Here is a 27,872-nt window from a genome sequence, read left to right on the forward strand (position 1 = left end):
AAGTTAGTTTGGGAGTCTGGTTTAATAACTATATTTCCTATGACTAACATATAAGGGGGCTTTACACAACTTTGTAAAGGAACTGTTAGACTGGAATTTAGGTTGATAGAGTAAAATGGCTTATAATCTCTTGTTTCTATAGTTTGATTTCCAGACCAAATTCTAAGGCGGTATGAAGCCACAGTAAATCTCCATAATTCTGGATGTTCAGGACCAAAAACAGGACTTATCATTTTTGGTCTTGGAGTAGAGATTCCCTTTTCTCCCCATATCCAAGGGTAGAAAGACTGTAATTTTTTGTGCTTCTGTTTGTCTAAATTTTCCGTTAAGTCACTGTCAGCAGTTGGACTCACTAGTGCACTGGGACAGAATTGAGTTTGTCCTGTGCAATTGTGGTAGAATTGACCTTGAGGTGCCCAATCTATAACAGTTCCAAATGTATTGTTTTGTAATATCACCGCACTATCGGCCACACATTCTTCCCAAACTAAATCTTTTGATTCTTTGGAAATCTCCTTGGGGCAAGGTTTCCCTTTTGGCCTAAATTTTAATGATCTTTGATAAGAAAAGTCTTGTAAATAGTTTACCTGTGGTTTGAGTGACATTCCGCTTACCATGTGTTAAGTAAATCTACTGGTGGGACTGACAGTAGGTACTTCTACCAACCAACTTTGAATAGCAGGCATTAAACATCCTGGTGCTCTCCCTAGGCAAATAGGAGGATAATGGTACCCAATGGAAATATTTATCATCATTCCTTCTTCCTCCCGTTTGGCAGGGCAACGATCATCTGTGGGACCAGGTACCCACACACTATTATTAAAATATACTTCAATAGGATTATCCATCCATGTAACTGCCCGAATTAAGGGCGGGAAAGGCACATAGGCCCAGTAGGTATAATTAGCTGCAGCTGCTCCTGCAGGCATGGGGAGACTTACCACCGTTGATACAATCATTGAAGCTGTAAGCAGCATTTTTTCTGGGGATTGTGTCACCTTTGTGCTAGCTAGGCTTTTTCCAGCTAACGGTGTCAGCTTCTTTAACTGTGCCCAGGTCGGCAGCTCCACCTTCTTGGTGCGTGGTGACTTCATCTGTTCTTTTGATATCATCACTTGGTTCATCATGCGAGTCAATGGTGCTCGATTGCGGTGTTTCTGTCTCTGTGGAGGCGCTTTTCTTTGCATCTCCGATGGGTTCATTGTAGAACTTCAAATGTTTAGTGGGTATCCAAACAGGAAGCTGATTTTCTCCTGGTGAAACACAAGCAAAACCTCTTCCCCAGGTTATCACCTTCCCTATTTCCCATGTCTTATTTTTGTTGTCTTTCCACCAAATCAGTTTTCCTTCATGTGGACTGTTCTTTTTACCAGTAAGATGTTGTTCTGCAGAAGTCGTAGTCTGATTTCTATAAATGTTTAAAAAATTTAAAGTATAGAGTGCTAGATTAAGCTGCATCTGAGGATTGGTACACTCCTTACTGTCTCCCCCTTTTTTTTTGTTTAACTAACTGAGTTTTGAGTGTTCTATTAGTTCTTTCAACTGTGTCCTGTCCTTGGGAATTATCAGGAATTCCTGTTGTATGTGTAATATTCCACTGATTTAAGAATTTTTGGGAAGCTTTACTACAATAACCTGGTCCATTGTCAGTTTTAAGTTCTTCTGGAACTCTCATTACAGCAAAACAAGATAACAAATGTTTTTTAACATGGGAAGTACTTTCTCCTGTCTGGCATGTTGCCCATATGAAATGTGAATAAGTATCAACTGTTACATGAACATATGATAATTTTCCAAATGAAGGTACATGGGTAACATCCATTTGCCGTAATGCATTAGGACACAGACCTCTGGGATTAACTCCTGCCTCTTGAGTGGGCAGGTGTAGTACTTGACACTGGGTGCAGTGTTGTACAATATCTTTTGCCTGTTTCCATGTGACATCAAATTTGTTTTTTAACCCTGCTGCATTTACATGAGTCAAAGCATGAAGTTCTTGTGCTTTTATGAATGCAGAGGATACCAGTAAGTCAGCTCGTTCATTTGCTATAGTTAAAGGTCCTGGTAAATTAGTGTGTGCTCAAATATGAGTAATATAAAATGGGAAATTTCTTTTTCTTACAGTTTGTTGTAATAAATTGAACAACTGGTTTAACTGATCATCCATGCTGTATTTAATTAGAGCTGTCTCAACATCCCTTGTAGCCTGTACTACATCTGCAGAATCTGATATAATATTAACAGGTTGATTAAAATCTTGTAACACTGTAATGACTGCAACCAACTCTGCTCTTTGAGCTGATTGATACTGAGTTTTGATTACTCGCTCTTTTGGTCCTGTGTAAGCCGCTTTTCCATTGCTGGAACCATCAGTAAATACTGTCAGAGCATTTTCTAAAGGCTCATGCCTGGTAATTTTAGGTAAAATCCAAGTAGTCAGTTTTAAAAACTGGAAGATTTTTGTTTTTGGGTAATGATTATCAATAATTCCCACAAAATCAGCAAGGCCAATCTGCCATGCACCAGAATTGATAAAGGCTTGCCTAACTTGTTCCTTGGTTAAAGGAACAACTGTTCTGTCTGGGTCATTACCACACAATTTTATTATTCGTAATCTTGCCTGACCAATTAATGTAGCTATTTGATCCAAGTACAATGTAAAAGTCTTAATTGTACTGTGAGGAAGGAATGACCACTCCACAAGATCCGTATTTTGAATAATGATGCCTGTTGGAGAATGTATAGTAGCAAAAATCAAAAGTTGGAGTGGGGCTAAAGGATCTATTCCACTTATTTGCGCTGACTGAATTTTTTCTTCCACTAATTTAATTTCTTTTGTTGCCTCTGGGGTTAATACTCTTTTACTATTTAAGTTTGGATGTCCTCTTAGGATAGAGAACAAATTTGACATGGCATAAGTAGGAATGCCTAGAGTTGGCCGAATCCAATTAATATCGCCTAGCAATTTTTGAAAGTCATTTAATGTTTTTAATGTATCTTTCCTTATTTTTATTTTTTGTGGCTTAATTTTTTTATTTTTTATTTGTATCCCTAAATAATGAAAAGGAGCAGAGGTTTGGATCTTATCAGATGCTATTGTTAGTCCTGCGTTGGCAACCTCTGGTTGCAGAAATGTGTAACAGTCAATTAATTTTTCTCTTGTTTCTGCAGCACATAAAATATCATCAATATAGTGAATGATATAACAATCTGAAAATTTGTCTCTAACTGGTTGAAGGACTTGACCTACGAAAGTTTGACAAATAGTTGGACTATTAAGCATTCCTTGAGGTAGTACTTTCCACTGAAACCTGACGGCTAGTTCTTTATTATTTATGGCTGGTATAGTAAAGGCAAATTTTTCACAATCTTGCTCTGCCAGAGGAATGGTAAAAAAGCAATCCTTTAGATCAATTATAATTAAAGGCCAGTCTTTTGGGATCATGGCCAGAGAGGGCAATCCGAGTTGAAGAGGCCCCATGGGTTGAATTACAGCATTTACGGCTCTTAAGTCCATTAACATACGCCATTTGCCGGATTTTTTCTGAATTACAAATACAGGAGAATTCCAGGGTGAGAATGAAGGCTCAATGTGTCCCTTTTCTAATTGTTCCTTTGCTAATAAATGTAAAGCCTCCAGGTTTTGCTTCGGTAGCGGCCACTGATTTACCCATACCGGTTTTTCTGTTTTCCAAGTTAATGGAATGGGTTTAGGAGGCGCTACAGTGGCCGCCCCTAAAAAGGATACCCTATTCCTTTTCTTCCTTGATTTTTCTTAGTCTCAATTGGGACTTTAATGCCATTTTCGTTTTTTCCTAATCCCTTTCCTGGTATATATCCCATTTTAGTCATGATTTTTTGACTCGTGGGGCTGTATAATGGAGCGGGCATAATGATTTCCGCACCCTATTGCTGTAACAAATCTCGACCCCATAGATTAACAGGAATTGAAGTAATCATTGGCCGAACAGTACTTTCTTGATTATCTGGTCCTAAACCATATAAAATCATTGTACTTTCGTACACTTCTGAAGCTGTGCCTACGCCGACAAGTCTTGTAATAGCTTTTTGTTTAGGCCAATTTTGGGGCTACTGATTTAAAGCAATGACAGAGATATCTGCTCCAGTGTCTACCAACCCTTCAAACTGTTTTCCTTGAATAATGGCCTTATACACAGGTCTGCTCTCAGAGACCAGACTTGCCCAATATGCAGCCTTTCCTGTCTGATCAGTGCTTCCGAACCCTCCTGTTCTTTTTATCTCACTGTTTCCAACTTTAATATAAGGTAGGAGTAATAATTGAGCAATCCTGTCTCCTGGACTGGCACTCCAAGGAATTGAGGAACTAATAACCAATTGAATTTCGCCTTTATAGTCTGAATCAACCACACCAGTATGAATTTGAACTCCTTTTAGATTTAAACTTGATCTTCCTAAGATTAGTCCTACAGTCCCCTCAGGCAATGGGCCATATACCCCTGTGGGGATTTTTCGAGGAGGCTCCCCTGGAAGCAGAGAGACTGCTTGTATGGTGCATAAATCTACTGCTGCACTGCCGTTTGTGGCGGGGTATAATTGCTGTATTGTGATAACTGGCTTATTCCCTGAGACGCTTGTGGCAGTGGGGGTTGTTGTTCCTGAAAACCCTGAGGAACAAAGGGCTGAATTTGGAATGCCCCAATTTGTTGCGGGGTCTGAGGCTGGCCCCTCCTCTCATTTCCCAGTGGTTGCCCATTTTTATCAAATTTAGAACAACATTGATCACCCCAATATTTTCCCTTTTTATATCTTGGACATAGGCCGGGTGGCTCTTTATCTGTTGCTGCAGTAGCTTGAGTAGTTACATTTTGTTTATTTGAGACTAGGCAATTCTTTTTTAGATGACCAATTTGACCACAATTATAACGTCTTCCCCCAAATGTTCTAACCTGTCCTCCTAAAGCAACTCCTGTGATTGCTTGAGCCATAAGCATAGCTTTATGCATAGCTCCTGCAATTCCATCGCAGGCTTTAAAGTACCCTGAGATTACATCTGATCCTGCGGGAACCCTTCCTTTTAATGGCTTAATGGCTGATTGACAATCAGGATTGGCGTTTTCATATGCCATCAACTCCACTATGACCTTACAGGCATTTTCATCGGTAATTGACTTTTGAGCAGCATCTTGAAGTCTTGCTACAAAATCAGGGTAGGGCTCTTTAGAGCCTTGTCTTATTGTATTAAAGGAGGGGCAGGCAGTTCCTGGGTCTTGGATTCTCTCCCAGGCCCTAAGGCAGATAGCCCTGATCTGCTCAATGGCCTCATTTGGCATTATTACTTGTTGGTCAACAGTGCTCCAATTTTGACCTATTCCTAATGGTTGACCTGCATCTATTGTCAATTGGAGGATTGGCAGTCCTATTTTTTCGGACCTGTACTTGTGCCCCATCAATCCACCAAGTCTTAAATTGTAAAAATTGAGAGGGTGAGAGTGAGGATTTTGCCAGAATCTCCCAATCATAAGGAATGAGTCTATATCCATGAGCAATGGAATCTAATAATGTTCTCATGTAAGGAGAGTTGGGTCCATACTGTTTTACTCCCTCTTTTATTTCTTTTAGCATTTTTATAGAAATGGACTTATATCTGGCTCCAGCTACAGGAAGCTCTCCCTCTTGGGCCCCTTCTCCAGGTGGTCTTGCTTCTAATATTACTGGGAATTGCCACGCCTCAATATCTCCTTGTTTTTTTGCCTCATCAATAATTTTATGTAACGCACTACCCTGTGTACTAGGCGGTGCTGTAGGATTAAGTCTCATGGTGGGCGGCTGAGGATATGGCGCCCTGCCCTGTGGCACTGGAAATGTTCCTGGCTGTCCATACGGATTTTCTGGGGGCAGCCGATACTGCAGTTTGGCTGGCGGCCAGTATTGATAGGCTACTGGCGGCTGGGTCTTATCTTCTACCGGCTGATATTGTGGACACTGCATTTGGATTGGCATTGCCATGACAGAGACTCTATCTTTTTCTATTTGATCTTCTTTTGGATTTTGTACTTGTTTAACCTGCATTTGAGGTTGTAAAGTTACAGGCATCTGAGCTGCTGGAAGAGGAGTTGGCCATCGTGGTTTAGACTCTGATGGCTCTGCTAATTCTGGATCTTTTTCTTCTCATTTTAACGTTTCAGGATATACTACCTCCTGTAGTTGATTATTGTCAACATTTTGCGTTGACCGAGCCATTACCGGCTCTGATACACATTTACAGTGTGAACTTCCTTTTTCTTTCCGGGATTCTATCCCTGCCTCTTTTTCACAATCTACTGCACAGCTTTTAGGGACATCAGAAATTGGAACGCTATCTTCTTCTGTTTGAAATGGTTCTAAAGCTACTTTAATAATGATCCAATCATTCCATACTGTGAGCGGAATGTTTTTACCTTCCCTACTTGCTTGTTTTAATTCTTTGCCAATTTTTTCCCAATCTTTTAGATCTAAAGTTCCCCGTTCCAGAAACCATGGACAAAACTACTCTATTGTTTGAAATAGCGTAATTAGATTTTTGGTAGAGACTTTAACTCTCCCTCTCTTTAAGAGAATTTTAATAAAGCTGCGATAAGAGGCATGTTTACTTTTAGTTTGCCCCATTGTTACCCTAGGTTCTTCTGAGGGCACAAGCTTACCGCAAGGCTGACTGTAGACGTACTCGGGAGTCTCTCGTTGACTTGTCCTCAATGACCACGCTCCAGCGTACCTTCACCTTAGAGAAAAGCTTCCACGTTGGGCACCAGATGAAGGGGTGGCCTGCCCCTCCACACCTGTGGGTGTTTCTCGTTAGGTGGAATGAGAGACTTGAGAAAAGAAATAAGACACAGAGACAAAGTATAGAGAAAGAAAAGCGGGGGCCCAGGGGACCGGGCGCTCAGCTTACAGAGGACCCACGCCGGCACCGGTCTCTGAGTTCCCTTAGTATTTATTGATAATTATCTTTACCATCTTAAAGATAAGGGAGTGGCAGGACAATAGGATCATTGTAGGGAGGAAATCGGCAGTAAGACATATGAACAAAAATCTCTGTGACATGAATAAGTTGAAAGGAAAATGCTGTGCCTTGAGATGCATAGGCAAACATCTCCATAAACCTTGTAGCATTATTGTTTCAGTCTATCACATGGGGAGAAACCTTGGACAATGCCTAGCTTTCCTAGGCAGAGGTCCCTGCGACGTTTGGCTGTGTAGGTGTCCCTGGGTAGTTGAAATTAAGAGAATGGTGATGACTTTTAACCAGCAAGCTGCCTTCAGGCACTTGTTTAACAAAGACACACCCTGCACAGCCCAAAATCCATTCAACCTTGAGTCACCGCAGCACATGTCTCTTGCAAGGACAAGGTTGGGGGTAGGGTCACAGATTAACAGTATCTCAAATACAGAACAAAATGGAGTCTCTTATGTCTACTTCTTTCTATATAGACACAGTAACAGGCTGATCTCTCTTTCTTTTCCCCACAGTTCTTGATGCGAATGAGAGGTGCATTCCCTTGTAAAATCCCTGAGAATTAATAGGAGGATGTGAGCCTTAGAAGAGAAGTTGCTTTTCTAGATGATCACGTAGGTATGATGCTGAGCACTAGACAAAGATGTTGATTGAAGCGATTTAAAAAAATTTTGTCAGAGTTCAGATTTTACACCAATATTTAGAAAATCAGCAAAAGAACTTGGAGGAATGTTCTCAGGCATCCAGTTCAGCCCCCTGCGCACATTGTCATAAAATCCGAGTGTGTGTACAGGGAGACGCATTCCTTTCTGTTCTCATCACAGGTCCTTCCCTGGCTCTGCACCTACCTGTCATGCGCGTCCATGTGAAGAGACCACCAAACAGGCTTTGTGTGAGCAATAAAGCTTTTTAATCACCTGGGTGCAGGCGGGCTGAGTCCAAAAAAGAGAGTCAGCGAAGGGAGATAAGGGTGGGGCGGTTTTATAGGTTTTGGGTAGGTAAAGGAAAATTACAGTCAAAGGGGGGTTGTTCTTTGGTGGGCAGGAGTGGGGGTCACAAGATGCTCAGTGTGGGAGCTTTTTGAGCCAGGATGAGCCAGGAAAAGGAATTTCACAAGATAATATAATCGCTTAAGGAAAGGACCAGTCATTTTCACTTATTTTGTGGTGGAATGTCATCAGTTAAGGTGGGACAGGGCATTTGCACTTCTTTTGTGATTCTTCAGTTACTTCAGGCCATCTAGGCATATAAGTGCAAGTCACAGGGGATGCGATGGCTTGGCTTGGGCTCAGAAGCATGACATTGCCGTCTTCCCGACCTTCCCTACCTTTTCCCTCCTGTGCGGTTCTCTCACAAAGTGAATGGCCTCAGCCACAGCTTCTCTGCAGCTGCATCAGACTGTGTCGACAGGAGTGGTGGCTCCTGCAGGGCCTGCTGTCCCCACTGAGCCCAGTCTTGCTTGCCGCTGCAACCTGGTCACCATTTTGCACCGAAAGTATGTAATTCTACGGAATGAGAGCCAACATGCTGGGAATGGAGGTGTCTTTATCACGGTGCTCTGCATACTTTAATCTTGGGTGGAAAGTATGGAAAAGTATGTGATACCTGTGGTTTGATGTCAGAAGGATGTTGTGAACTTGACGTGGACTGAGGATGTTCAGGTGCAACGGGCACCCCGGGTTCATTAAATGAGCCTCCTCCATCTCCCTGCCAGGCATCCACAAGTGTATGGCCACATCTTATGTGTTATCCTTATCTAGAGTGCGCCTTGTCGTCATGCTTAAAGTTACATGATGATATTCTTCCTCATAGAGTAGGTCCCAAACCGCATTCAACACAGAAATGTACTCTTGCTGTTCTACATAGAAAGTGCTTTCATATACCAAGTGGGAGAGCAGTCCTAAAATCTGGGCTGGAATCACAGAAGGAAGGCTTTGGGAAGCAACAGATTCCCTAGTCCAAAGCTGGTTTTTGATGAACCTAGAAACAGGACCAAGAGAAGTGAATTTGCCTAAGGCCCTGACAGTGTCTCACGGTAGCATTTGAACGTAGCAGTTTCTTGACCTATTTCTTTAAATGATTAGTCATGCTTCCTCTGATTCCTATATAAACTTATTCCTCATCCATTCTTTTGTTTCAGTGAATTATTGCAGTGCTACCACGTAACAGTATTTGAGTCAAAATGTGGCAGTGTTTATCCCTTTCCAAGGTTTTTAGTTGCACAGTTTGTCAAAGTTGTGCTAACAGTTTCTTGTTGGTTGCAAGGTGTCCTTTCAGAAGCCAATTGTGTGGTGTATTTACATTGCTTGTTGGAGGTAGCTTGGTTAGAACCTACTTCGAGTGGCTGGCGTGGGCCTGTGGCTGATACCCCACATGCTTCCTTGGGGTCATTTTTGAGTCACTTTCGGTAGTTTGTGTCCTTCTAGGAGTTTGGCTGTTGTGTCTAGATGGTCTGGTTTGTTGGTGTACAATTGTTCGTAGTGTTTTCATGGAATCCTTTTATTTCTGTCAGGTCGGCAATAATGTTTCCTCTTTCATTTCTGATTTTAGAAACTTGGGTTTTTAATGTTTTATTTCTTCATTTTTATTAGAGATGGGGTCTCATCATGTTCCCCCAGGCTGGTCTTGAATGCTGGCCCCAGCGATCCTTCCACCTCAGCCTCACAAAGTGCTGGGATGACAGGCGTGAGCCATGGTGCTCAGTCTCTGATTTTAGTCATTTGTGTCCCGTCTTTCTTTTCTTGGTCAGTCTAGTGAAAGATTTGTCAGTTGTGTTATTTTCAAAAAACCCACCTTCGGTTCTGTTGATTATCTCTTTTGTTTTTCCATTCTCTGTATTTTTACTTCCCATTTCCACTCTCACGTTTATTATTTTCTTCCTTTTATTCACTTTGGGTTTAGTTCTTTTTCTAGTTTCTCAAGGTGGAAGGTTAGGTTTTTGATTTGAGATTTTTCTTCTTTCTTTGAATGTAGACATTTACAGTTATAAATTTCCCTTTCAGCACTGCCTTAGCTGCATCTTGGAATTTTTGATACGTTGTGCTATTTTTTATTTTTAAAGACAGAGTTTTGCTCTATTGCCCAGGCTGGGGTGCAGTGGTGCCATCTTAGCTCACTGCAACTTCTACTCAAGTTCGAGCCATTCTCATACCTCAGCCTCCCGAGTAGCTAGAATTACAGATGTGCACCACCCCACCCGGCTAATTTTTGTATTTTTTTTTAAATTTATTTATTATTATTAAACTTCAAGTTGTAGGGTACATGTGCACAACGTGCAGGTTTGCTACATATGTATACTTGTGCCATGTTGGTGTGCTGCACCCATCAACTCGTCATTTACATCAGGTATAACTCCCAATGCAATCCCTCCCCCCTCCCCCCTCCCCATGATAGGCCCCGGTGTGTGAGGTTCCCCTTCCCGAGTCCAAGTGATCTCATTGTTCAGTTCCCACCTACGAGTGAGAACATGCGGTGTTTGGTTTTCTGTTCTTGTGATAGTTTGCTAAGAATGATGGTTTCCAGCTGCATCCATGTCCCTACAAAGGACACAAACTCATCCTTTTTTATGGCTGCATAGTATTCCATGGTGTATATGTGCCACATTTTCTTAATCCAATCTGTCACTGATGGACATTTGGGTTGATTCCAAGTCTTTGCTATTGTGAATAGTGCTGCAATAAACATACGTGTGCATGTGTCCTTATAGCAGCATAATTTATAATCCTTTGGGTATATACCCAGTAATGGGATGGCTGGGTCATATGGTACATCTAGTTCTAGATCCTTGAGGAATCGCCATACTGTTTTCCATAATGGTTGAACTAGTTTACAATCCCACCAACAATGTAAAAGTGTTCCTATTTCTCCACATCCTCTCCAGCACCTGTTGTTTCCTGACTTTTGAATGATCGCCATTCTAACTGGTGTGAGATGGTATCTCATTGTGGTTTTGGTTTGCATTTCTCTGATGGCCAGTGATGATGAGCATTTTTTCATGTGTCTGTTGGCTGTATGAATGTCTTCTTTTGAGAAATGTCTGTTCATATCCTTTGCCCACTTTTGGATGGGGTTGTTTGTTTTTTTCTTGTAAATTTGTTTGAGTTCTTTGTAGGTTCTGGATATTAGCCTTTGTCAGATGAGTAGATTGCAAAAATTTTCTCCCATTCTGTAGGTTGCCTGCTCACTCTGATGGTAGTTTCTTTTGCTGTGCAGAAGCTCTTTAGTTTGATGAGATCCCATTTGTCAATTTTGGCTTTTGCTGCCGTTGCTTTTGGTGTTTTAGACATGAAGTCTTTGCCCATGCCTATGTCCTGAATGGTACTACCTAGGTTTTCCTCTAGGATTTTTATGGTATTAGGTCTAACATTTAAGTCTCTAATCCATCTTGAATTAATTTTCGTATAAGGAGTAAGGAAAGGATCCAGTTTCAGCTTTCTACTTATGGCTAGCCAGTTTTCCCAGCACCATTTATTAAATAGGGAATCCTTTCCCCATTTCTTGTTTCTCTCAGGTTTGTCAAAGATCAGATGGCTGTAGATGTGTGGTATTATTTCTGAGGACTCTGTTCTGTTCCATTGGTCTATATCTCTGTTTTGGTACCAGTACCATGCTGTTTTGGTTACTGTAGCCTTGTAGTATAGTTTGAAGTCAGGTAGCGTGATGCCTCCAGCTTTGTTCTTTTGACTTAGGATTGTCTTGGAGATGCGGGCTCTTTTTTGGTTCCATATGAACTTTAAAGCAGTTTTTTCCAATTCTGTGAAGAAGCTCATTGGTAGCTTGATGGGGATGGCATTGAATCTATAAATTACCTTGGGCAGTATGGCCATTTTCACGATATTGATTCTTCCTATCCATGAGCATGGTATGTTCTTCCATTTGTTTGTGTCCTCTTTGATTTCACTGAGCAGTGGTTTGTAGTTCTCCTTGAAGAGGTCCTTTACATCCCTTGTAAGTTGGATTCCTAGGTATTTTATTCTCTTTGAAGCAATTGTGAATGGAAGTTCATTCCTGATTTGGCTCTCTGTTTGACTGTCACTGGTGTATAAGAATGCTTGTGATTTTTGCACATTAATTTTGTATCCTGAGACTTTGCTGAAGTTGCTGATCAGCTTAAGGAGATTTTGGGCTGAGACAATGGGGTTTTCTAAATATACAATCATGTCGTCTGCAAACAGGGACAATTTGACTTCTTCTTTTCCTAACTGAATCCCCTTGATTTCTTTCTCTTGCCTGATTGCCCTAGCCAGAACTTCCAACACTATGTTGAATAGGAGTGGTGAGAGAGGGCATCCCTCTCTTGTGCCAGTTTTCAAAGGGAATGTTTCCAGTTTTTGCCCATTCAGTATGATATTGGCTGTGGGTTTGTCATAAATAGTTCTTATTATTTTGAGGTACGTTCCATCAATACTGAATTTATTGAGCGTTTTTAGCATGAAGGGCTGTTGAATTTTGTCAAAAGCCTTTTCTGCATCTATTGAGATAATGATGTGGTTCTTGTCTTTGGTTCTGTTTATATGCTGGATTATGTTTATTGATTTGCGAATGTTGAACCAGCCTTGCATCCCAGGGATGAAGCCCACTTGATCATGGTGGATAAGCTTTTTGATGTGCTGCTGAATCCGGTTTGCCAGTATTTTATTGAAGGAATGGTACCAGCTCCTCCTTGTACCTCTGGTAGAATTCAGCTGTGAATCCATCTGGTCCTGGACTCTTTTTGGTTGGTAGGCTATTAATTATTGCCTCAATTTCAGAGCCTACTATTGGTCTATTCAGGGATTCAACTTCTTCCTGGTTTAGTCTTGTAAGAGTATAAGTGTCCAGGAAATTATCCATTTCTTCTAGATTTTCCAGTTTATTTGCGTAGAGGTGTTTATAGTATTCTCTGATGGTAGTTTGTATTTCTGTGGGGTCAGTGGTGATATCCCCTTTATCATTTTTAATTGCGTCGATTTGATTCTTCTCTCTTTTCTTCTTTATTAGTCTTGCTAGTGGTCTGTCAATTTTGTTGATCTTTTCAAAAAACCAACTCCTGGATTCATTGATTTTTTGGAGGGTTTTTTGTGTCTCTATCTCCTTCAGTTCTGCTCTGATCTTATTTCTTATTTCTTGCCTTCTGCTAGCTTTCGAATGTGTTTGCTCTTGCTTCTCTAGTTCTTTTAATTGTGATGTTAGAGTGTCAATTTTAGATCTTTCCTGCTTTCTCTTGTGGGCATTTAGTGCTATAAATTTCCCTCTACACACTGCTTTAAATGTGTCCCAGAGATTCTGGTATGTTGTATCTTTGTTCTCATTGGTTTCAAAGAACATCTTTATTTCTGCCTTCATTTCGTTATGTACCCAGTAGTCATTCAGGAGCAGGTTGTTCAGTTTCCATGTAGTTGAGCGGTTTTGATTGAGTTTCTTAGTCCTGAGTTCTAATTTGATTGCACTGTGGTCTGAGAGACAGTTTGTTATAATTTCTGTTCTTGTACATTTGCTGAGGAGTGCTTTACTTCCGATTACGTGGTCAATTTTGGAGTAAGTACGATGTGGTGCTGAGAAGAATGTATATTCTGTTGATTTGGGGTGGAGAGTTCTATAGATGTCTATTAGGTCTGCTTGCTGCAGAGATGAGTTCAATTCCTGGATATCCTTGTTAACTTTCTGTCTCGTTGATCTGTCTAATGTTGACAGTGGAGTGTTGAAGTCTCTCATTATTATTGTATGGGAGTCTAAGTCTCTTTGTAAGTCTCTAAGGACTTGCTTTATGAATCTGGGTGCTCCTGTATTGGGTGCATATATATTTAGGATAGTTAGCTCTTCCTGTTGAATTGATCCCTTTACCATTATGTAATGGCCTTCTTTGTCTCTTTTGATCTTTGATGGTTTAAAGTCTGTTTTATCAGAGACTAGTATTGCAACCCCCGCTTTTTTGTGTTCTCCATTTGCTTGGTAAATCTTCCTCCATCCCTTTATTTTGAGCCTATGTATGTCTCTGCGTGTGAGATGGGTCTCCTGAATACAGCAGACTGATGGGTCTTGACTCTTTATCCAGTTTGCCAGTCTGTGTCTTTTAATTGGAGCATTTAGTCCATTTACATTTAAGGTTAAGATTGTTATGTGTGAACTTGATCCTGCCATTATGATATTAACTGGTTATTTTGCTCGTTAGTTGATGCAGTTTCTTCCTAGCCTTGATGGTCTTTACATTTTGGCATGTTTTTGCAATGGCTGGTACCGGTTGTTCCTTTCCATGTTTAGTGCTTCCTTCAGGGTCTCTTGTAAGGCAGGCCTAGTGGTGACAAAATCTCTAAGCATTTGCTTATCTGTAAAGGATTTTATTTCTCCTTCACTTATGAAACTTAGTTTGGCTGGATATAAAATTCTGGGTTTAAAATTCTTTTCTTTAAGAATGTTGAATATTGGCCCCCACTCTCTTCTGGCTTGGAGAGTTTCTGCCGAGAGATCTGCTGTTAGTCTGATGGGCTTCCCTTTGTGGGTAACCCGACCTTTCTCTCTGGCTGCCCTTAAGATTTTTTCCTTCATTTCAACTTTGGTGAATCTGGCAATTATGTGTCTTGGAGTTGCTCTTCTCGAGGAGTATCTTTGTGGCGTTCTCTGTATTTCCTGGATTTGAATGTTGGCCTGCCCTACTAGGTTGGGGAAGTTCTCCTGGATGATATCCTGAAGAGTGTTTTCCAACTTGGTTCCATTTTCCCCCTCACTTTCAGGCACCCCAATCAGACGTAGATTTGGTCTTTTTACATAATCCCATACTTCTTGCAGGCTTTGTTCATTTCTTTTTCTTCTTTTTTCTTTTGGTTTCTCTTCTCGCTTCATTTCATTCATTTGATCCTCCATCGCTGACATTCTTTCTTCCAGTTGATCGAGACGGTTACTGAAGCTTGTGCATTTGTCACGTATTTCTCGTGCCATGGTTTTCGTCTCTTTCATTTCGTTTGTGAGCTTCTCTGCATTAATTACTCTAGCCATCAATTCTTCCACTTTTTTTTCAAGATTTTTAGTTTCTTTGCGCTGGGTACGTAATTCCTCCTTTAGCTCTGAGAAATTTGATGGACTGAAGCCTTCTTCTCTCATCTCGTCGAAGTCATTCTCCGTCCAGCTTTGATCCATTGCTGGCGATGAGCTGCGCTCCTTTGCCGGGGGAGATGCGCTCTTATTTTTTGAATTTCCAGCTTTTCTGCCCTGCTTTTTCCCCATCTTTGTGGTTTTATCTGCCTCTGATCTTTGATGATGGTGATGTACTGATGGGGTTTTGGTGTAGGTGTCCTTCCTGTTTGATAGCTTTCCTTCTAACAGTCAGGATCCTCAGCTGTAGGTTGTAGCTGTAGGAGATTGCTTGAGGTCCACTCCAGACCCTGTTTGCCTGGGTATCAGCAGCAGAGGCTGCAGAAGATAGAATATTTCTGAACAGCGAGTGTACCTGTCTGATTCTTGCTTTGGAATCTTCCTCTCAGGGGTGTACTCCACCCTGTGAGGTGTGGGGTGTCAGACTGCCCTAGTGGGGGATGTCTCCCAGTTAGGCTACTCAGGGGTCAGGGACCCACTTGAGCAGGGAGTCTGTCCCTTCTCAGATCTCAACCTCCGTGTTGGGAGATCCACTGCTCTCTTCAAAGCTGTCAGACAGAGTCGTTTGCGTCTGCAGAGCTGCTGCGTTTGTTATTATTTACTGTGCCCTGTCCCCAGAGGTGGAGTCTACAGAGACAGGCAGGTTTCCTTGAGCTGCTGTGAGCTCCACCCAGTTCGAGCTTCCCAGCAGCTTTGTTTACCTACTTAAGCCTCAGCAATGGCGGGCGCCCCTCCCCCAGCCTCGCTGCTGCCTTGCCGGTAGATCACAGACTGCTGTGCTAGCAATGAGGGAGGCTCCGTGGGTGTGGGCCACTCCCGGCCAGGTGTGGGATATGATCTCCTGGTGTGCCTGTCTGCTTAAAGCGCAGTATTGGGGTGGGAGTTACCCGATTTTCCAGGTGTTGTGTGTCTCAGTTCCCCTGGCTAGGAAAAGGGATTCCCTTCCCCCTTGCGCTTTCCAGGTGAGGCAATGCCTCGCCCTGCTTCAGCTCTCGCTGGTCGGGCTGCAGCAGCTGACCCGCACCGATCGTCTGGCACTCCCCAGTGAGATGAACCCAGTACCTCAGTTGAAAATGCAGAAATCGCCGGTCTTCTGTGTCGCTCGCGCTGGGAGTTGGAGACTGGAGCTGTTCCTATTCGGCCATCTTGCTCCGCCAAGCCGTATTTTTTTTTTTTAATATAGAGACGGGATTTCACCATGTTTCCTGGGCTGATCTCAAACTCCTGGACTCAAGCGATCCTCGCGCCTCGGCCTCCCACAGTGCTGGGATGAGAGGCGTGAGCCACCGCACTGGCCGGGGCTGTGCATTTGTTTGCATTCTTCTCAAATTAGTTTTCGGTTTCCCTGATGGTCTCTTTGACTCACTGGTTGTTTAGGAGTGTGTAGTTTTCACATATTTTTGAATTTCCCACACTTTCTTCACTGTCGATTTCCAGTTTTGTGCCAGTACAGCTGAAGAACACCTCTGCTTTGGTCTGAGTCCTTCTCCATTCACTGAGGCTCATTTTGTGGCCTGGCACATGGTCTGTCATGGGCAATGTCCCATGGGTGCTCGAGAGGACTGTGTATTCGGCTGTTGTTGGGTGGCGTGTGTGACAGATGTCCATTCGGCGTACCTGGTTTCCTATGTTAATCTCCGGAATGTTTCTGACACTAGAAAATCAGGCTTTGGGAGAGGCCAGTGAGCCTGTGGCTTGGGAGCCTGGTTGCATGAGAGAAGCATGTGTGGGAACGCCAGGGGCCGGCTTTGAATCCCATTCCCCCAACATGATGCCGTGTGTGGCAGACATGACGCTTGGCTTTGCTCTCTCAGGGTTCTATCTGCGACAGGGGCCACTTGTGCCCCTGGCCTCATCAGCTCAGGCTGAAGGCAGCCCTGGTCCTGGCCAGAGGGTCTTTGTGAAGCAGAAATAGATGGCCTGGTGCAGGGGCCGAGCCCCTGCTGTTCACTCTGTGTCCATCCACAACCTCGGCCCTGGGAGTTGTAAAGAAGGCCGGCCTGTACCATGAGCATCTGCACCAAGATGTGCCCATGTCACAGTGTGCTCAGCGTCTGCCCTGGCGCAGGTGCATAGCCTGTCTGTGCTCAGGCGGCCCGCCTATGGAGCCCAGGCTCACAGAGGAGTGAAGGAGGCAAGCAGGGGCCTCCGAGCACAGCCAGCCTCACTTCGATGCTGGGAGACTAACGTCTTCCATTTTGCCTTCTGCCCAGACCAACTGCGGGCCGTCCAGTGACTGTGCTACTTCTACAGCCACCGTCATGCCCAGCGAGGCCCAGTACGTCATCTACCACGATCTCCAGCTCTCCCTGGCCTGCAAGGTGGCCGACAAGGTGCTGGAGGGGCAGCTCCTGGAGACCTTCAGTCAGGTCTACCTGTCCCTGGGCACGGAGCGGTAAGGGCTGGCTTTGCAGTGGTGGAGGTGGGGACGGGCAGGGAGAGGGGCACAGGGAAGCTGGCCCAGGGCCCAGCAGCCCCTCTCCTTTTGATCATTTGGTGCTTTGGCATCAGATGCTTTGAGCTGGCCGGCCTGGGGTCATCCCAGGGCTGCTGCTGGCCCGTGAGTCCCAGCTTGAGCCTCCCTTGTTGGGTCAAAGGTCATCTCAACCCCAGCAGAGGCAGTACGTGCACTCTGGGCTGTTCTTCCTACTATGGTGGCTTTTGTCATCTTACCTGTGCCTGCCCCGAATCTTCACTCCTGGCCTTCATCTGTCCCCTTAAATGTGACCACAGTAGCCACCTGTGGCTTCTCTCCCACAGAAGACAGAGCCAGTTGTGTCACCTGCTTCTCTGGGGCAGGGTTTCAAGGTCTCACATCCCATATTTGGCCTAGTCAGCTTCCTCCAAGCATCCTGACCTGGTGGGGTAACCATGGCCCTGGCCACCCCACCCATAGGGCCCAGTGACATTGCTGCAGTCACAGCCCCTTGAGTGTTGGACTTACTGAGAGAGCAGAGGAGCCGCCAGATTCCACAGGGACCTGGGAGACTGAGTCCGGTCTTGACCTCAGGTTCACAGAAGGAAAATGGGCCAGTGTGCTAGAGCCATGCTTCTCAAAGTGTAGTCCCTGGACCAGTAGAGCAGCATCCATGTCACCTAGGAGTTTGTGGCAAGTGGGAGTTCTAGGGCCTGCCCCAGGCCGGTGGAGCCGGAAGCTCTGGGGGCAGGGCCAGCAAGCTATAAGGACAGGCCTCCGGGTGACTGTGATGCCTGCACACCTTGAGAACCATCAGCCTAGATGGCCTCTGAACACTAACGGCTCCTGGTGCGTCTGGAGAAGACACCGGCCATGTCTGGGAGGCAGGGGAGATGGACTAGCACACTCCTCCTGCCACAGGGCGGCATGATGCTCGATTCCCTCAGAAGGATGTCCTTCATCTTTTCCATGCCGTGTGTGTTCACCCTGGCCCTCCCAGCAGCCTGGGAAAGGCAGAACACTGCACACACAAGAGGGCCGTTCCCAGTCCCCACATGCCAGATTCATCTGTCACCAGACCCACGGGAGGAGGCAGACTGGTTCCAGGAGGATGAGAGCCCTTGTTCTGACACCTGTGTCTGATTCCAGGGCCTACAAATCCTCTCTGGACTACACCAAACGAAGTCTGGGGATTTTCATTGACCTCCAGAGGAAAGAGAAGGAGGCACATGCCTGGCTGCAAGCAGGGAAGATCTATTACATCCTGCGGCAGAGCGAGCTGGTGGACCTGTACATCCAGGTGAGTGGCAAGGGATGCAGGAGGAACCCTGTGCTATTCACTCTCTGTCCATCCACCCATCCATTCATCCTTCCATCACCTATTTATCTGTTCATTCTTCCATCCATCCACTCGCCTGTTCATCCTTCCATCCATCCATCCATTCACCTGTTCATCCATCCATCCCTTTATCATCCATTCATTCAGCCACCATTCATCCATCTGTTTGTCCGTTCATCCTTCCATCATCCATCCATTTACCTGTTCATCCTTCTAGCCATCATCCATCCTTCTGTCCATTCATCCATCCGTCCTTTTATCATCCATCCATTCACCCGTTCATCCATCCATCCATCCATTCATCCTTCTATCAACCATCCATCCACCTGTTCATCCTTCCATCCATCCATGATTCATCCATCTATCCATCCATCCATCCTTCCATTCATCTGTCCATCCATCCATCCATCCATCCATCCATCCATTCATCCATCCTTCATCCATCCACTTGTTGTTCCATTCATCTGTCCATCATCCATCCATTCACCTGTTCATCCATCCATCATCCATCCTTCCATCATCCATCTACCTATTGATCCTTCCATTCATCCATCCTCTCACCCATCCATCCATTCACCGTTCGTCCATCCATCAATCATTCATCCATCCACCCACCCACCAATCTACCTATTAATGCATCCCTCCATTCATCTATCTGTCCATTTGTTTATCCATACATTCGTCTATCCACCATCTATCCATCCCCATGTACATACATCATCTACCCTCCACCCATCCATACATTATCTACCCACGCATACATACATCCAGACATACACACATCATTCCACCCACCCATCCATCCACCCATCCACCCACCCACCCGTCCGTCCATCCATCCACCCGTCCGTCCATCCATCCCAGCATTAATCTATCCACACACCCATCCATCCATCCATGTGTCTACATCTCCTCATCCATTCATCCATCCATCCACTCATTCCTAAGCCACTGCTGAGCACCTGTTGTGTGCCTTTTCCCTCCCTCCAACTGGTTCCCTCACATCCTCCCCCGGTGGCCAGCATCTTCTCCCTGAGGGCAGAGGCACGGCCCCTCACAGTGCACAGCACTTGCTGGTATACAGTACATGCTCAAATAATGTGACCACTCAGTTAACACACAGAAGAACTTGCTCCAAGCGACACGTGGCACATCTCCTTACAAAAGGAATCTATCACAGTGGCTGTTTTCAGAGGCTTTCCCAAACACAGTGTGATCTGGAACAAATTGTGAAGTCCACGAGCCTGGTGAAGCTTTCATTATTGAGCACCTGCTGCACACCTCCTTGAGCTGAGGAGAGGGATCAAGAGCTCATGGCCAAGAGGGGACCAGGCCCACCCACAAACACTGAAACACTGCTGATGTGGCAGGCATGTGACAACGCAGAAAGGAGCCAGAGGCTGGGCTCCCAGCAATCTGGGGGCCACGGAGACTGGTTTGAGTGCAGGGGGAGTGGGCTAGGGCTAGCCCTGGTGGTAGGATTCACAGGTGTCGGGCTCCTGGGCTGCAGCTGCTCAGTCACCTCCTGGCACTCAGGAGCATCAGTTCATTGTCCTCATGCCAGTGGTGGGGGCAGCCCTCATGCACAGGGTCTGAAAAATGCTCAAGTGTACCTGTAGTGTGTGAGGGGAAGGAGCCTGGCAAAGGTGCGCGTAGCCACCTCGCTAGGTGTGGGTCTTGAGGGAACTTCTGTCTCCTTTCAGGTGGCACAGAATGTGGACCTGTACACAGGCAACCTCAACCTGGGGCTGGAGCTGTTTGAGGCAGCTGGAGACATCTTCTTCAATGGGGCCTGGGAGCGGGAGGAAGGCATGTCCTTCTACTGGGTGAGCTGGCCTGTGGGCTGATGTGGGTGGGCCTCAGTGGGGCACCTGGAGGGCCGAGACACAGGTGTGGCAGGGTAGAGGCCTCCCAAATGGAGGCAGGGCCACCCATGCACATGATGAGTTTCCAAGTGGTCTCACCGGGAATGATATTGACCATGACCCTGCCTGGGACAAACGCTCGGGGCCTGGACGTGACAATGGCTCTACCCTTGTACCTGATGACCTCAAGCAACCATGAGTGGGAAGTCCTGTCCCCATCTTCCAGATGAGGAAACTGAGGCTCAGAGAGGCACAGGGACATGTCAAAGGCCACACAGCATATCAGTGGGAGGCCCAGGTCTGCATGCACCCCGAAGTGGGACGGCTTCTCCCTTCCTCTGAGCTCACGGTGTGGCTCAGCCCTGGGCACAGATCAATGTGGTGTTTTTAGAGCAGAGAGGAGTGCTGGCTCCCCCCAGTCAGACCTCCGGTGCCCAGGTGGGAAAGGCTGGTCTGAGGCTATCGGGTGTAGCTGGATGGGCCTCAGGTGACTCTTCAGCCCCCAACTTGGATGTCTGAACTGTGTGTTATCCCAGAGCACAGAGCTGTGTCGAGGTGCAGGGATAGCTGGGGTGTGGGAAGCTCCAAGCACGTGTTTGAGCTCTGAGGAGGGCGCTGGGCAAGGTGGGTGCTGCGAAAAAACTGACCCCACCTGCCTGTGTGGTAGGACCGGGCCCTGCCCCGGCAGTGACTACGGACAACCGCAAGGTGGAGCTGCAGCTACAGCTGTGCAACAAGCTGGTGTCACTGCTGGCCACACTGGAGGAGCCCCAGGAAGACTTGGAGTTTGCCTACATGGCCCTAGCACTCAGGATCACTCTGGGCAAGTCCCCTGAGCCCCCGCCCTGCCAGGACCCACACTTTGCCAGAGCCCAGCCTCCAGGTCTGCAGGGCAGGAGCTGAAACAGCTGCTGGATTTTCCTGGTCTCCTGTCCAGGCAGGCAGATCTGCCCAACTGGCTTCCCCGTCCGTCTGTGGGGCACAGCCCGAGGTCTCTCACGCAGTGCAGAGTTCCCTGCCTGACTGAGCTCTGCTTCCTCTGCCTGTTCCCGCTGCTGACCACAGGGGCCGCCCAGTGTGCCCTCTGCCTTCCAGACATGCCAGGCATCTCGTTGGTCCCTGTATGTGCCAGGCTGAGTGGCACATTCCCTTTCTCTTGTGCCCTTCCCACCCTCATCAACCACACGACTCTCTGGCTGATAAAATCCCAGTTCCCCTTCCAGCAGTCTGCCCCTTAAGGCCGGGCATCCCCTGGTGCTGTGCCAGGGTCGTCTGTCCCCCTCCAGAGACAGGGAACCCTAGGCAGGCCACATGCCCCAGGGCCTTGTGCCCCGTGGCCCAGTACACAGTAGGTGTGCAGCTGACTCCCCAAGGTAGGGGGCTCTGATCATGACACACCCAGGAGGAGTCGGATGTCACGTCTGTGGGTTGCCTGGAGCCGGGGAGCCCGGGAGCACCTGGACTGCATGGCTTTTGGGCTCCCCTGGTTAAAACCAGTGAGCAAAGGCAGGTGGCTATGTGTAGACACAGAGCTGGGCCATCCAAGTCCGACTTTGCCAAAGCCTCTCAGTAGACAGGGGCAGGCCTTACTAGTTCTGCTTTGCAGATGGGAAAGTGAGTCTGGGAACCTGGAAGGGAACGGCCAGAGCTGCCCAGGTGACCACAGGTGCCTGGAGACAAGCCAGGTGTGCTGCCTGGGATCTGTATACCTGCTCCTGAGGGGCATGTGCCCTCCCTGTCCCAGGGAGCCACATCCTCACACCTGCCCCTTTGGCCTGCACCCCAGGGGACCGGCTGAACGAGCGCGTGGCCTACCACCGGCTGGCCGCCCTGCACCACCGGCTGGCCGCCCTGCACCACCGGCTGGGCCATGGCAAGCTGGCGGAGCACTTCTACCTCAAGGCCATTTAGCTCTGTAACTCGCCGCTGGAGTTCAACGAGGAGACCCTCTACTACGTGAAGGTGTACCTGGTGCTCCGTGACATCATCTTCTACGACCTGAAGGTGGGTGGGAGGGGCAGGGCTCGGGGTGTTCCCAGCCCCCTTGGAGTGGGATCTCCACCCGGACCCCAGAGGCCTGGGTTCCAGCCTTTCTTAGGAATGGCCCAGTGGCCTCCCTGGAGCTCTACACCCAGCTGGAGGAGCCGGCAAGGTTAGCAGGTAAAACCCAGCTCCCCAGATGGCCAGGCCCCACCCTCAAGAACTCAGTCTCAGCCAGGGAGGCTGACACATGAGTGGGTAATGGTGGCCTCTGGGTAAAGAAGGGGGATTGTAGTCAGGGGGCCCTCCTGGAGGAGGTGACACCAAAGCTGAGTCTTGACAGTCAAGTGTCAAGGTGAATTTAACAAAGAAAACAGGGTCGGGAGAGTGACATTTCAGAGGACGGCATCATCCTCACATTGAATCCACGTTGCAAGATCCAACCGAAATCCTGGCGCCTCCTCTAGGAAGCCTGCCCAGGGTGCCAGCCTGCACTGAGCAACTCCTTCCTGGAGTCCCGAGACACCTTGAATCTTCACATCACCCAGGAAGGGTGGGGTGGTACCAGTGTCTTACCATTGGGTTCACAGACAGGGAAACCCCAGCTCAGGGCAGGTGCAGTGGGGCGGGGCCCCAGCCAGCCAGGCTGAGGCCTTGTTAGGTCGGGTGTGTCTCGAGGGGAGGTGCTGTGCTCCCTCTGCCCCCAGCCCTGCAGGGGTGGAGAGCTGGGATTGGCGGACTGAGATCTGTGGTGTCTCCACCCATCTGCCCAGCGGGCACCGCCCCTCCTTAGCATCACACCAGCCTCGTGTCAGTGCTCCTTACGGGCTGAGGTGCCAGGGCACTCCAGTCCAGGGGCCGAGATCTTGGGGGCCTTAGAACAACATGAGGAGCTGGGGCAGCCCTAAGACCCTGCCCCGTATACTCCACCGCAGGCCTGGGGCTGCCCGGGAGGCCCCCACCCAGTACTGGCGACACCTGGTGGTCAGACGTGGTTTCTGTGGCCTCCCAAGTCCCAGCCAGATAGGGAGGTGCCAAGTATCAGGCCCAGGGGGACGCTGCTCACCGCTAAGGGGCTCGACTGAGACCCAGGGGGACGGACCTCCCAGAAGAGGCCTTTATCTGTCTTGGTCAAGCCTGCCGCCCACTCCGCCTGTCCAGGAGAAAGGAAAGCGCCAAGTAATACCTGAGAGGCCAAAGTCCATGGTTGGGGTCGAGGGACAGAGGCCTCCTTCACCTCCTTCCCATGCACAGCCCTCCTTCCCATGCACAGCCTTCCTTCCCATGCACAGCCCTCCTTCCCATGCACAACCCTCCTTCCCATGCACAGCCCTCCTTCCCATGCACAGCCCTCCTTCCCATGCACAACCCTCCTTCCCATGCACAGCCCTCCTTCCCATGCACAGCCTTCCTTCCCATGCACAGCCTTCCTTCCCATGCACAGCCCTCCTTCCCATGCACAGCCCTCCTTCCCATGCACAGCCCTCCTTCCCATGCACAGCCCTCTGGGCCTCATCGTGACTATGCTGTCAGTGCAGGCCAGCTTCCCACAGGGAGGCCCCCTTGGAATTCCCCAAGGGCGGCTGTCTTTCCAAGGCTACACCCTGCTCCTTGTATAGGAGGCTCTGGACCCAGGGCCCAGAGGAGTGGGAGAAAAAGCCAGGCTGGATGGGACCTGGAAGGCTGGCAGAGAAGCAGGGGTAAATGGGCATCTTTGCCAATTGCCTCTAAAATGGGGTCCCCTTTAGTCTACACATGAGAGTGAGCCCTGGAATAGTGTGGATTAGGTGTTTACTGGCTCACGCTGTCACTCACTAGCTGCTGCACACACTACAGGCACATGGAAATGCACACGCAAATGCACACAGGCACAGGCACAGGCACACACAGGCGCACACGCACAGACATGCGCACGCAGACATGCACACACAGGCATGCACACAGGCACACACACAGGGACATGCACGCACAGGAACACAAACACGCACATTCACATGCACAGGCACACGCAGAGACATATGTATTGGCTGGCTCCTTCCTGTTTAGTTGGGAAGCCCCCACCCCTTCAGGAAGCCTTTGCCTTCCACCCCCGGCTGAGTCTGGGCTTCCCTCTACCACAGCCCGGGCCACCCTGCGTGGTCAGTGTTCACTCCCAGGACCCTCAGACTGGAAGCAAGGACGTTAGGCTCAACCATGCACCCAGCACAGAGTCCAGTGTTCGGTTGGGCCAGGGGGCATTGGATGAGCAGTGGCAGTGACTCGGGGCCTTCTCACGCCCCTGCTCCGTGTGTGGGGCGGGGCAGTGAAGGAATGGACTGCTGCATGTTGGACTTTGTCATTGGCCCTGGGAGCCATCTTGAGATGGTAAAGAGGGACAGGCCAGGCATGGGTCTTAGAGAGGTCCTTTGGGTGACCCCATGTGGAGGAGGTGCCTGGGGAGAAGCCGGGTGGGGGATGGGAGGGTCAAGGAGGAGGTCTGGGAGATGGCATCCCAACCCAGGGATGGTGAGTTTGAGCCAAAGACGCATTGAAAATGGGAGTGGATGTCTGGGGAGTCACACTCCGTCAATATTTCAGGGAACATTGCCAGAGAGGACACCTGTGAGATGGTTTTGTACCTGGCCTGGCCCGTGGAGGGCCTGGAAATGGTTAGCATGGACAGGGGCCAGAGGGGAGCCTGGGTCACTCAACACCATGCCCCTGCTGTGGCTTGGAGCCACGGGTCCTGCATGGAACTCTCAGAGCAGGCAAGATCTGCCCTGACCTCAGCCCATGGGGAAAGCAGCCACTGCCTGCAGAGAGAGTGGCACTGGGGCAGGAGGCTTGGGGTGAGTGGGGTGTAGGGGCAGTCAGGAAGGCTTCCGGGGGTGTCAGGGTCATCCCCACCTCCTGCAGCTGAGACCACAGCAGTGTCACAGGCTTCGGGGCTCATGGGGTGAGCCAGCATCGGATGGACATGTGGAATGACCTGGAGACAGGAACGGCCTCTGGGAAGACAGGCTCCGAGTCCCCCTTTTGCTGACCATGACCTGTCCCCTTCAGGACCCGTTTGATGCAGCCGGGTACTACCAGCTGGCACTGGCAGCCGCCGTGGACCTGGGCAACAAGGCACAGCTGAAGATCTACACGCGGCCAGCCACCATCTCCCACAACTTCCTCCTGGACTGCGAGAAGTCGCTCTTCTTCTACCAGAAGGCCAGGACCTTCGCCACAGAGCTCAGCGTCCACAGGGTCAACCTACCTCCTCTGCCACTCTGCGGGTGGACCCCCTGGTTGGTCTCCAGCCACCCTCGCTGAGGACAGTATCTGAGGGGGAGTGGGTTTTGTGCAAGGAGGATGATCTCCTGCCTCTCCTGGTGTCTCCCGTAGCTCATTTTCTGGGTAATGGAAGCATAAAAGCAGGGTTCAAATAGCAATAAATTTTTTTTTTTTTTTTTGCAAAAACATACCGAAGTCCCCATGGCATCCTTCCCTGTGTGCTTCCTGGGCTGTGTCTAGGGGACAGCTGCTTCCCTGGTGGCAGCCCTCTGATCTTGGGGATGAGAAGGACCGTGAGTCCAACAGACCTGGGCCAGGTCACCATGAGCCTTGGTTTCCTCGGCGGCCAGAGTGGAGATGGTGATTGAACTCTGGGCAGCTCCCTGCTCTCCCTGCTCAGAGTTCTTGCGGTAGGTCTCGTGCCACCCTTGCCTTTAACCTTCAGGCCACTGTGCCCGGATGTGGGAGCTGCTAGTGTCCCTGTTCGCCATTGAAGAACTAGAGGCACAGAGAGGTTAGGTATCTGGCCCACCGTCACACAGCAGGTAGAGGCAGACACGCAGAGCCCAGTACACTGACCACCACACCACCCTGCCAGCCTGCAGCCAGGAAGGTGTCCCCCATTAGGACCCAAGGTCAGCTCCTGGACCTCTCTCGTGGTGTCAGGAGAGCCGCAGGCCAGTGAGGGTGGCCCCGGGGATCCCTCACTCAGTGTCCTTTGCTCCCAGACTTGGTTGGGCCGAGCCTGGCCAGTCCCACCTCTGGCCACTGGTCAGCCCTGCGGGAAGTGAGATGCAGGGATCTTCGCCTGTGTAGACGCTGCTACCCTGTATTGAAAGCCTTATCTGGGCTGCCCCCCAGCTGTCCCCACCCACACCCTCCCCTTCCGGACCCCGGCCCTCATCCCAGTCCCAGGAATCCCAGGTTTTCTTTCTTGGAATCTCTTGGCCCCAGGGAATACAGTTCACACGGTCTCTTTGCCAGTTTACGCAAGGAAACTGACGTTCAGAGACTGTGGGTGTCCCACGTGATTGTCACACTGCACTCTCCCAGACCCCTCTTTTAAACACTTTAAATGAGGTGATTTTCACATCGCATGCAATTAACTCTTTCAACGCAAATAATGTGGTGGCATTTGTACATTCACAGTGCTGTGCAACCACCCACACCATCTAGTTTCAAAATGTATTCATCTCCCCAGAAGAAACCTCCCATCCTCACTAAGCAGTTACCCCTCCTTGGTATCCCCCAAGCCCCTCGTTTAATGGAAGGGGAAGCTGAGGTCCGGAGAGAGACTTGCCAGTGGGCAGCGCTCTGATAATAAGGAATCAGGCACCCATCTGCTGCTTCAGCCCTGGGTTGGTTTTCCACCCAGCAGAGGTGACAGAGCCAGGAGGTTCTGGGAGCGCCACAGGTGTCACTGGTTCAGTCCTGGGTTGGTTTTCCACCCAGCAGAGGTGACAGAGCCAGGAGGTTCTGGGACCCCATGCTTGCAGCCAGAGCCCTACCCTAAGCCTCCCCACCAGGGGGCAGCAGAGAGCTTTCCAGAACCGGCCGCGGGGCTGGCGGGAAGCAGCGGGTCAGAGCTGCTGACAAACCTCACGTGGACCCCAGATCGCTGTCTCTGTGGGTTGGGTTTGGGAATTGGAGGGGAGGCCGCATGATTGGAAACGTGAAGACAGCACGGCCTGGCTGGAGCAGCCGGAAGCGCCGTCACGTTGAGTGAGGACACAGACCTCCTGCCCGCTGGGCCGGGCCTGCAGCCATTCTTCTCGGGGTGGGGCCCGTAGGTCCGGGTTGCTCTTTGTCCCTGACCTGCTTCAGAGTCCGGGAGGCTTTGGAACTCTGCCTCCCCATCTATGCCCACCCTGGCTGGTGCCATGAGGGGCCTGGATCCTGGGATCCTGTTCCTCTTGGGCAGCAGAGTCTGGGGGACCAGAGGAGATGAGGGGTCTTCAAGCCCCACATTCAAAC

At 48.5% G+C, this 27,872-nt stretch overlaps 1 protein-coding gene across 2 annotated transcripts; it reads left to right on the top strand.

Annotated features, from left to right (window-relative positions):
- The first annotated feature begins 15,794 nt into the window (after positions 1-15,794).
- LOC140711260 (SH3 domain and tetratricopeptide repeat-containing protein 1-like) lies at positions 15,795-27,716 on the top strand. 2 transcript variants are annotated; one of them, XM_073014187.1, is made up of 4 exons: positions 15,795-17,435; positions 18,606-18,756; positions 20,499-20,621; positions 25,683-27,716. In XM_073014187.1, the coding sequence occupies exons 1-4, from the start codon at positions 17,302-17,304 to the stop codon at positions 25,935-25,937; spliced, it is 663 nt and encodes a 220-aa protein (XP_072870288.1). In that variant the 5' UTR covers positions 15,795-17,301; the 3' UTR covers positions 25,938-27,716. The 2 variants fall into 2 exon arrangements, with proteins under 2 accessions (XP_072870288.1, XP_072870287.1); XM_073014186.1 differs by lacking the exons at positions 20,499-20,621; positions 25,683-27,716 and having other exon boundaries at positions 18,606-20,492.
- Positions 27,717-27,872: the final 156 nt, after the last annotated feature.

This window comes from Chlorocebus sabaeus, unplaced genomic scaffold (assembly GCF_047675955.1).
Source record: "Chlorocebus sabaeus isolate Y175 unplaced genomic scaffold, mChlSab1.0.hap1 unalloc_scaffold_413, whole genome shotgun sequence".
In the NCBI taxonomy this organism is placed as follows: domain Eukaryota; kingdom Metazoa; phylum Chordata; class Mammalia; order Primates; family Cercopithecidae; genus Chlorocebus; species Chlorocebus sabaeus.

What these genes read in the sequence shown, in the direction of transcription:
- LOC140711260 (XM_073014186.1), top strand. Translation starts at nt 17,302, where the DNA reads ATGCCCAGCGAGGCCCAGTACGTCATCTACCACGATCTCCAGCTCTCC. An exon ending in CTGTCCCTGGGCACGGAGCG is followed by an intron (nt 17,436 to 18,605) that starts GTAAGGGCTGGC and finishes GTCTGATTCCAG; the next exon opens with GGCCTACAAATCCTCTCTGG.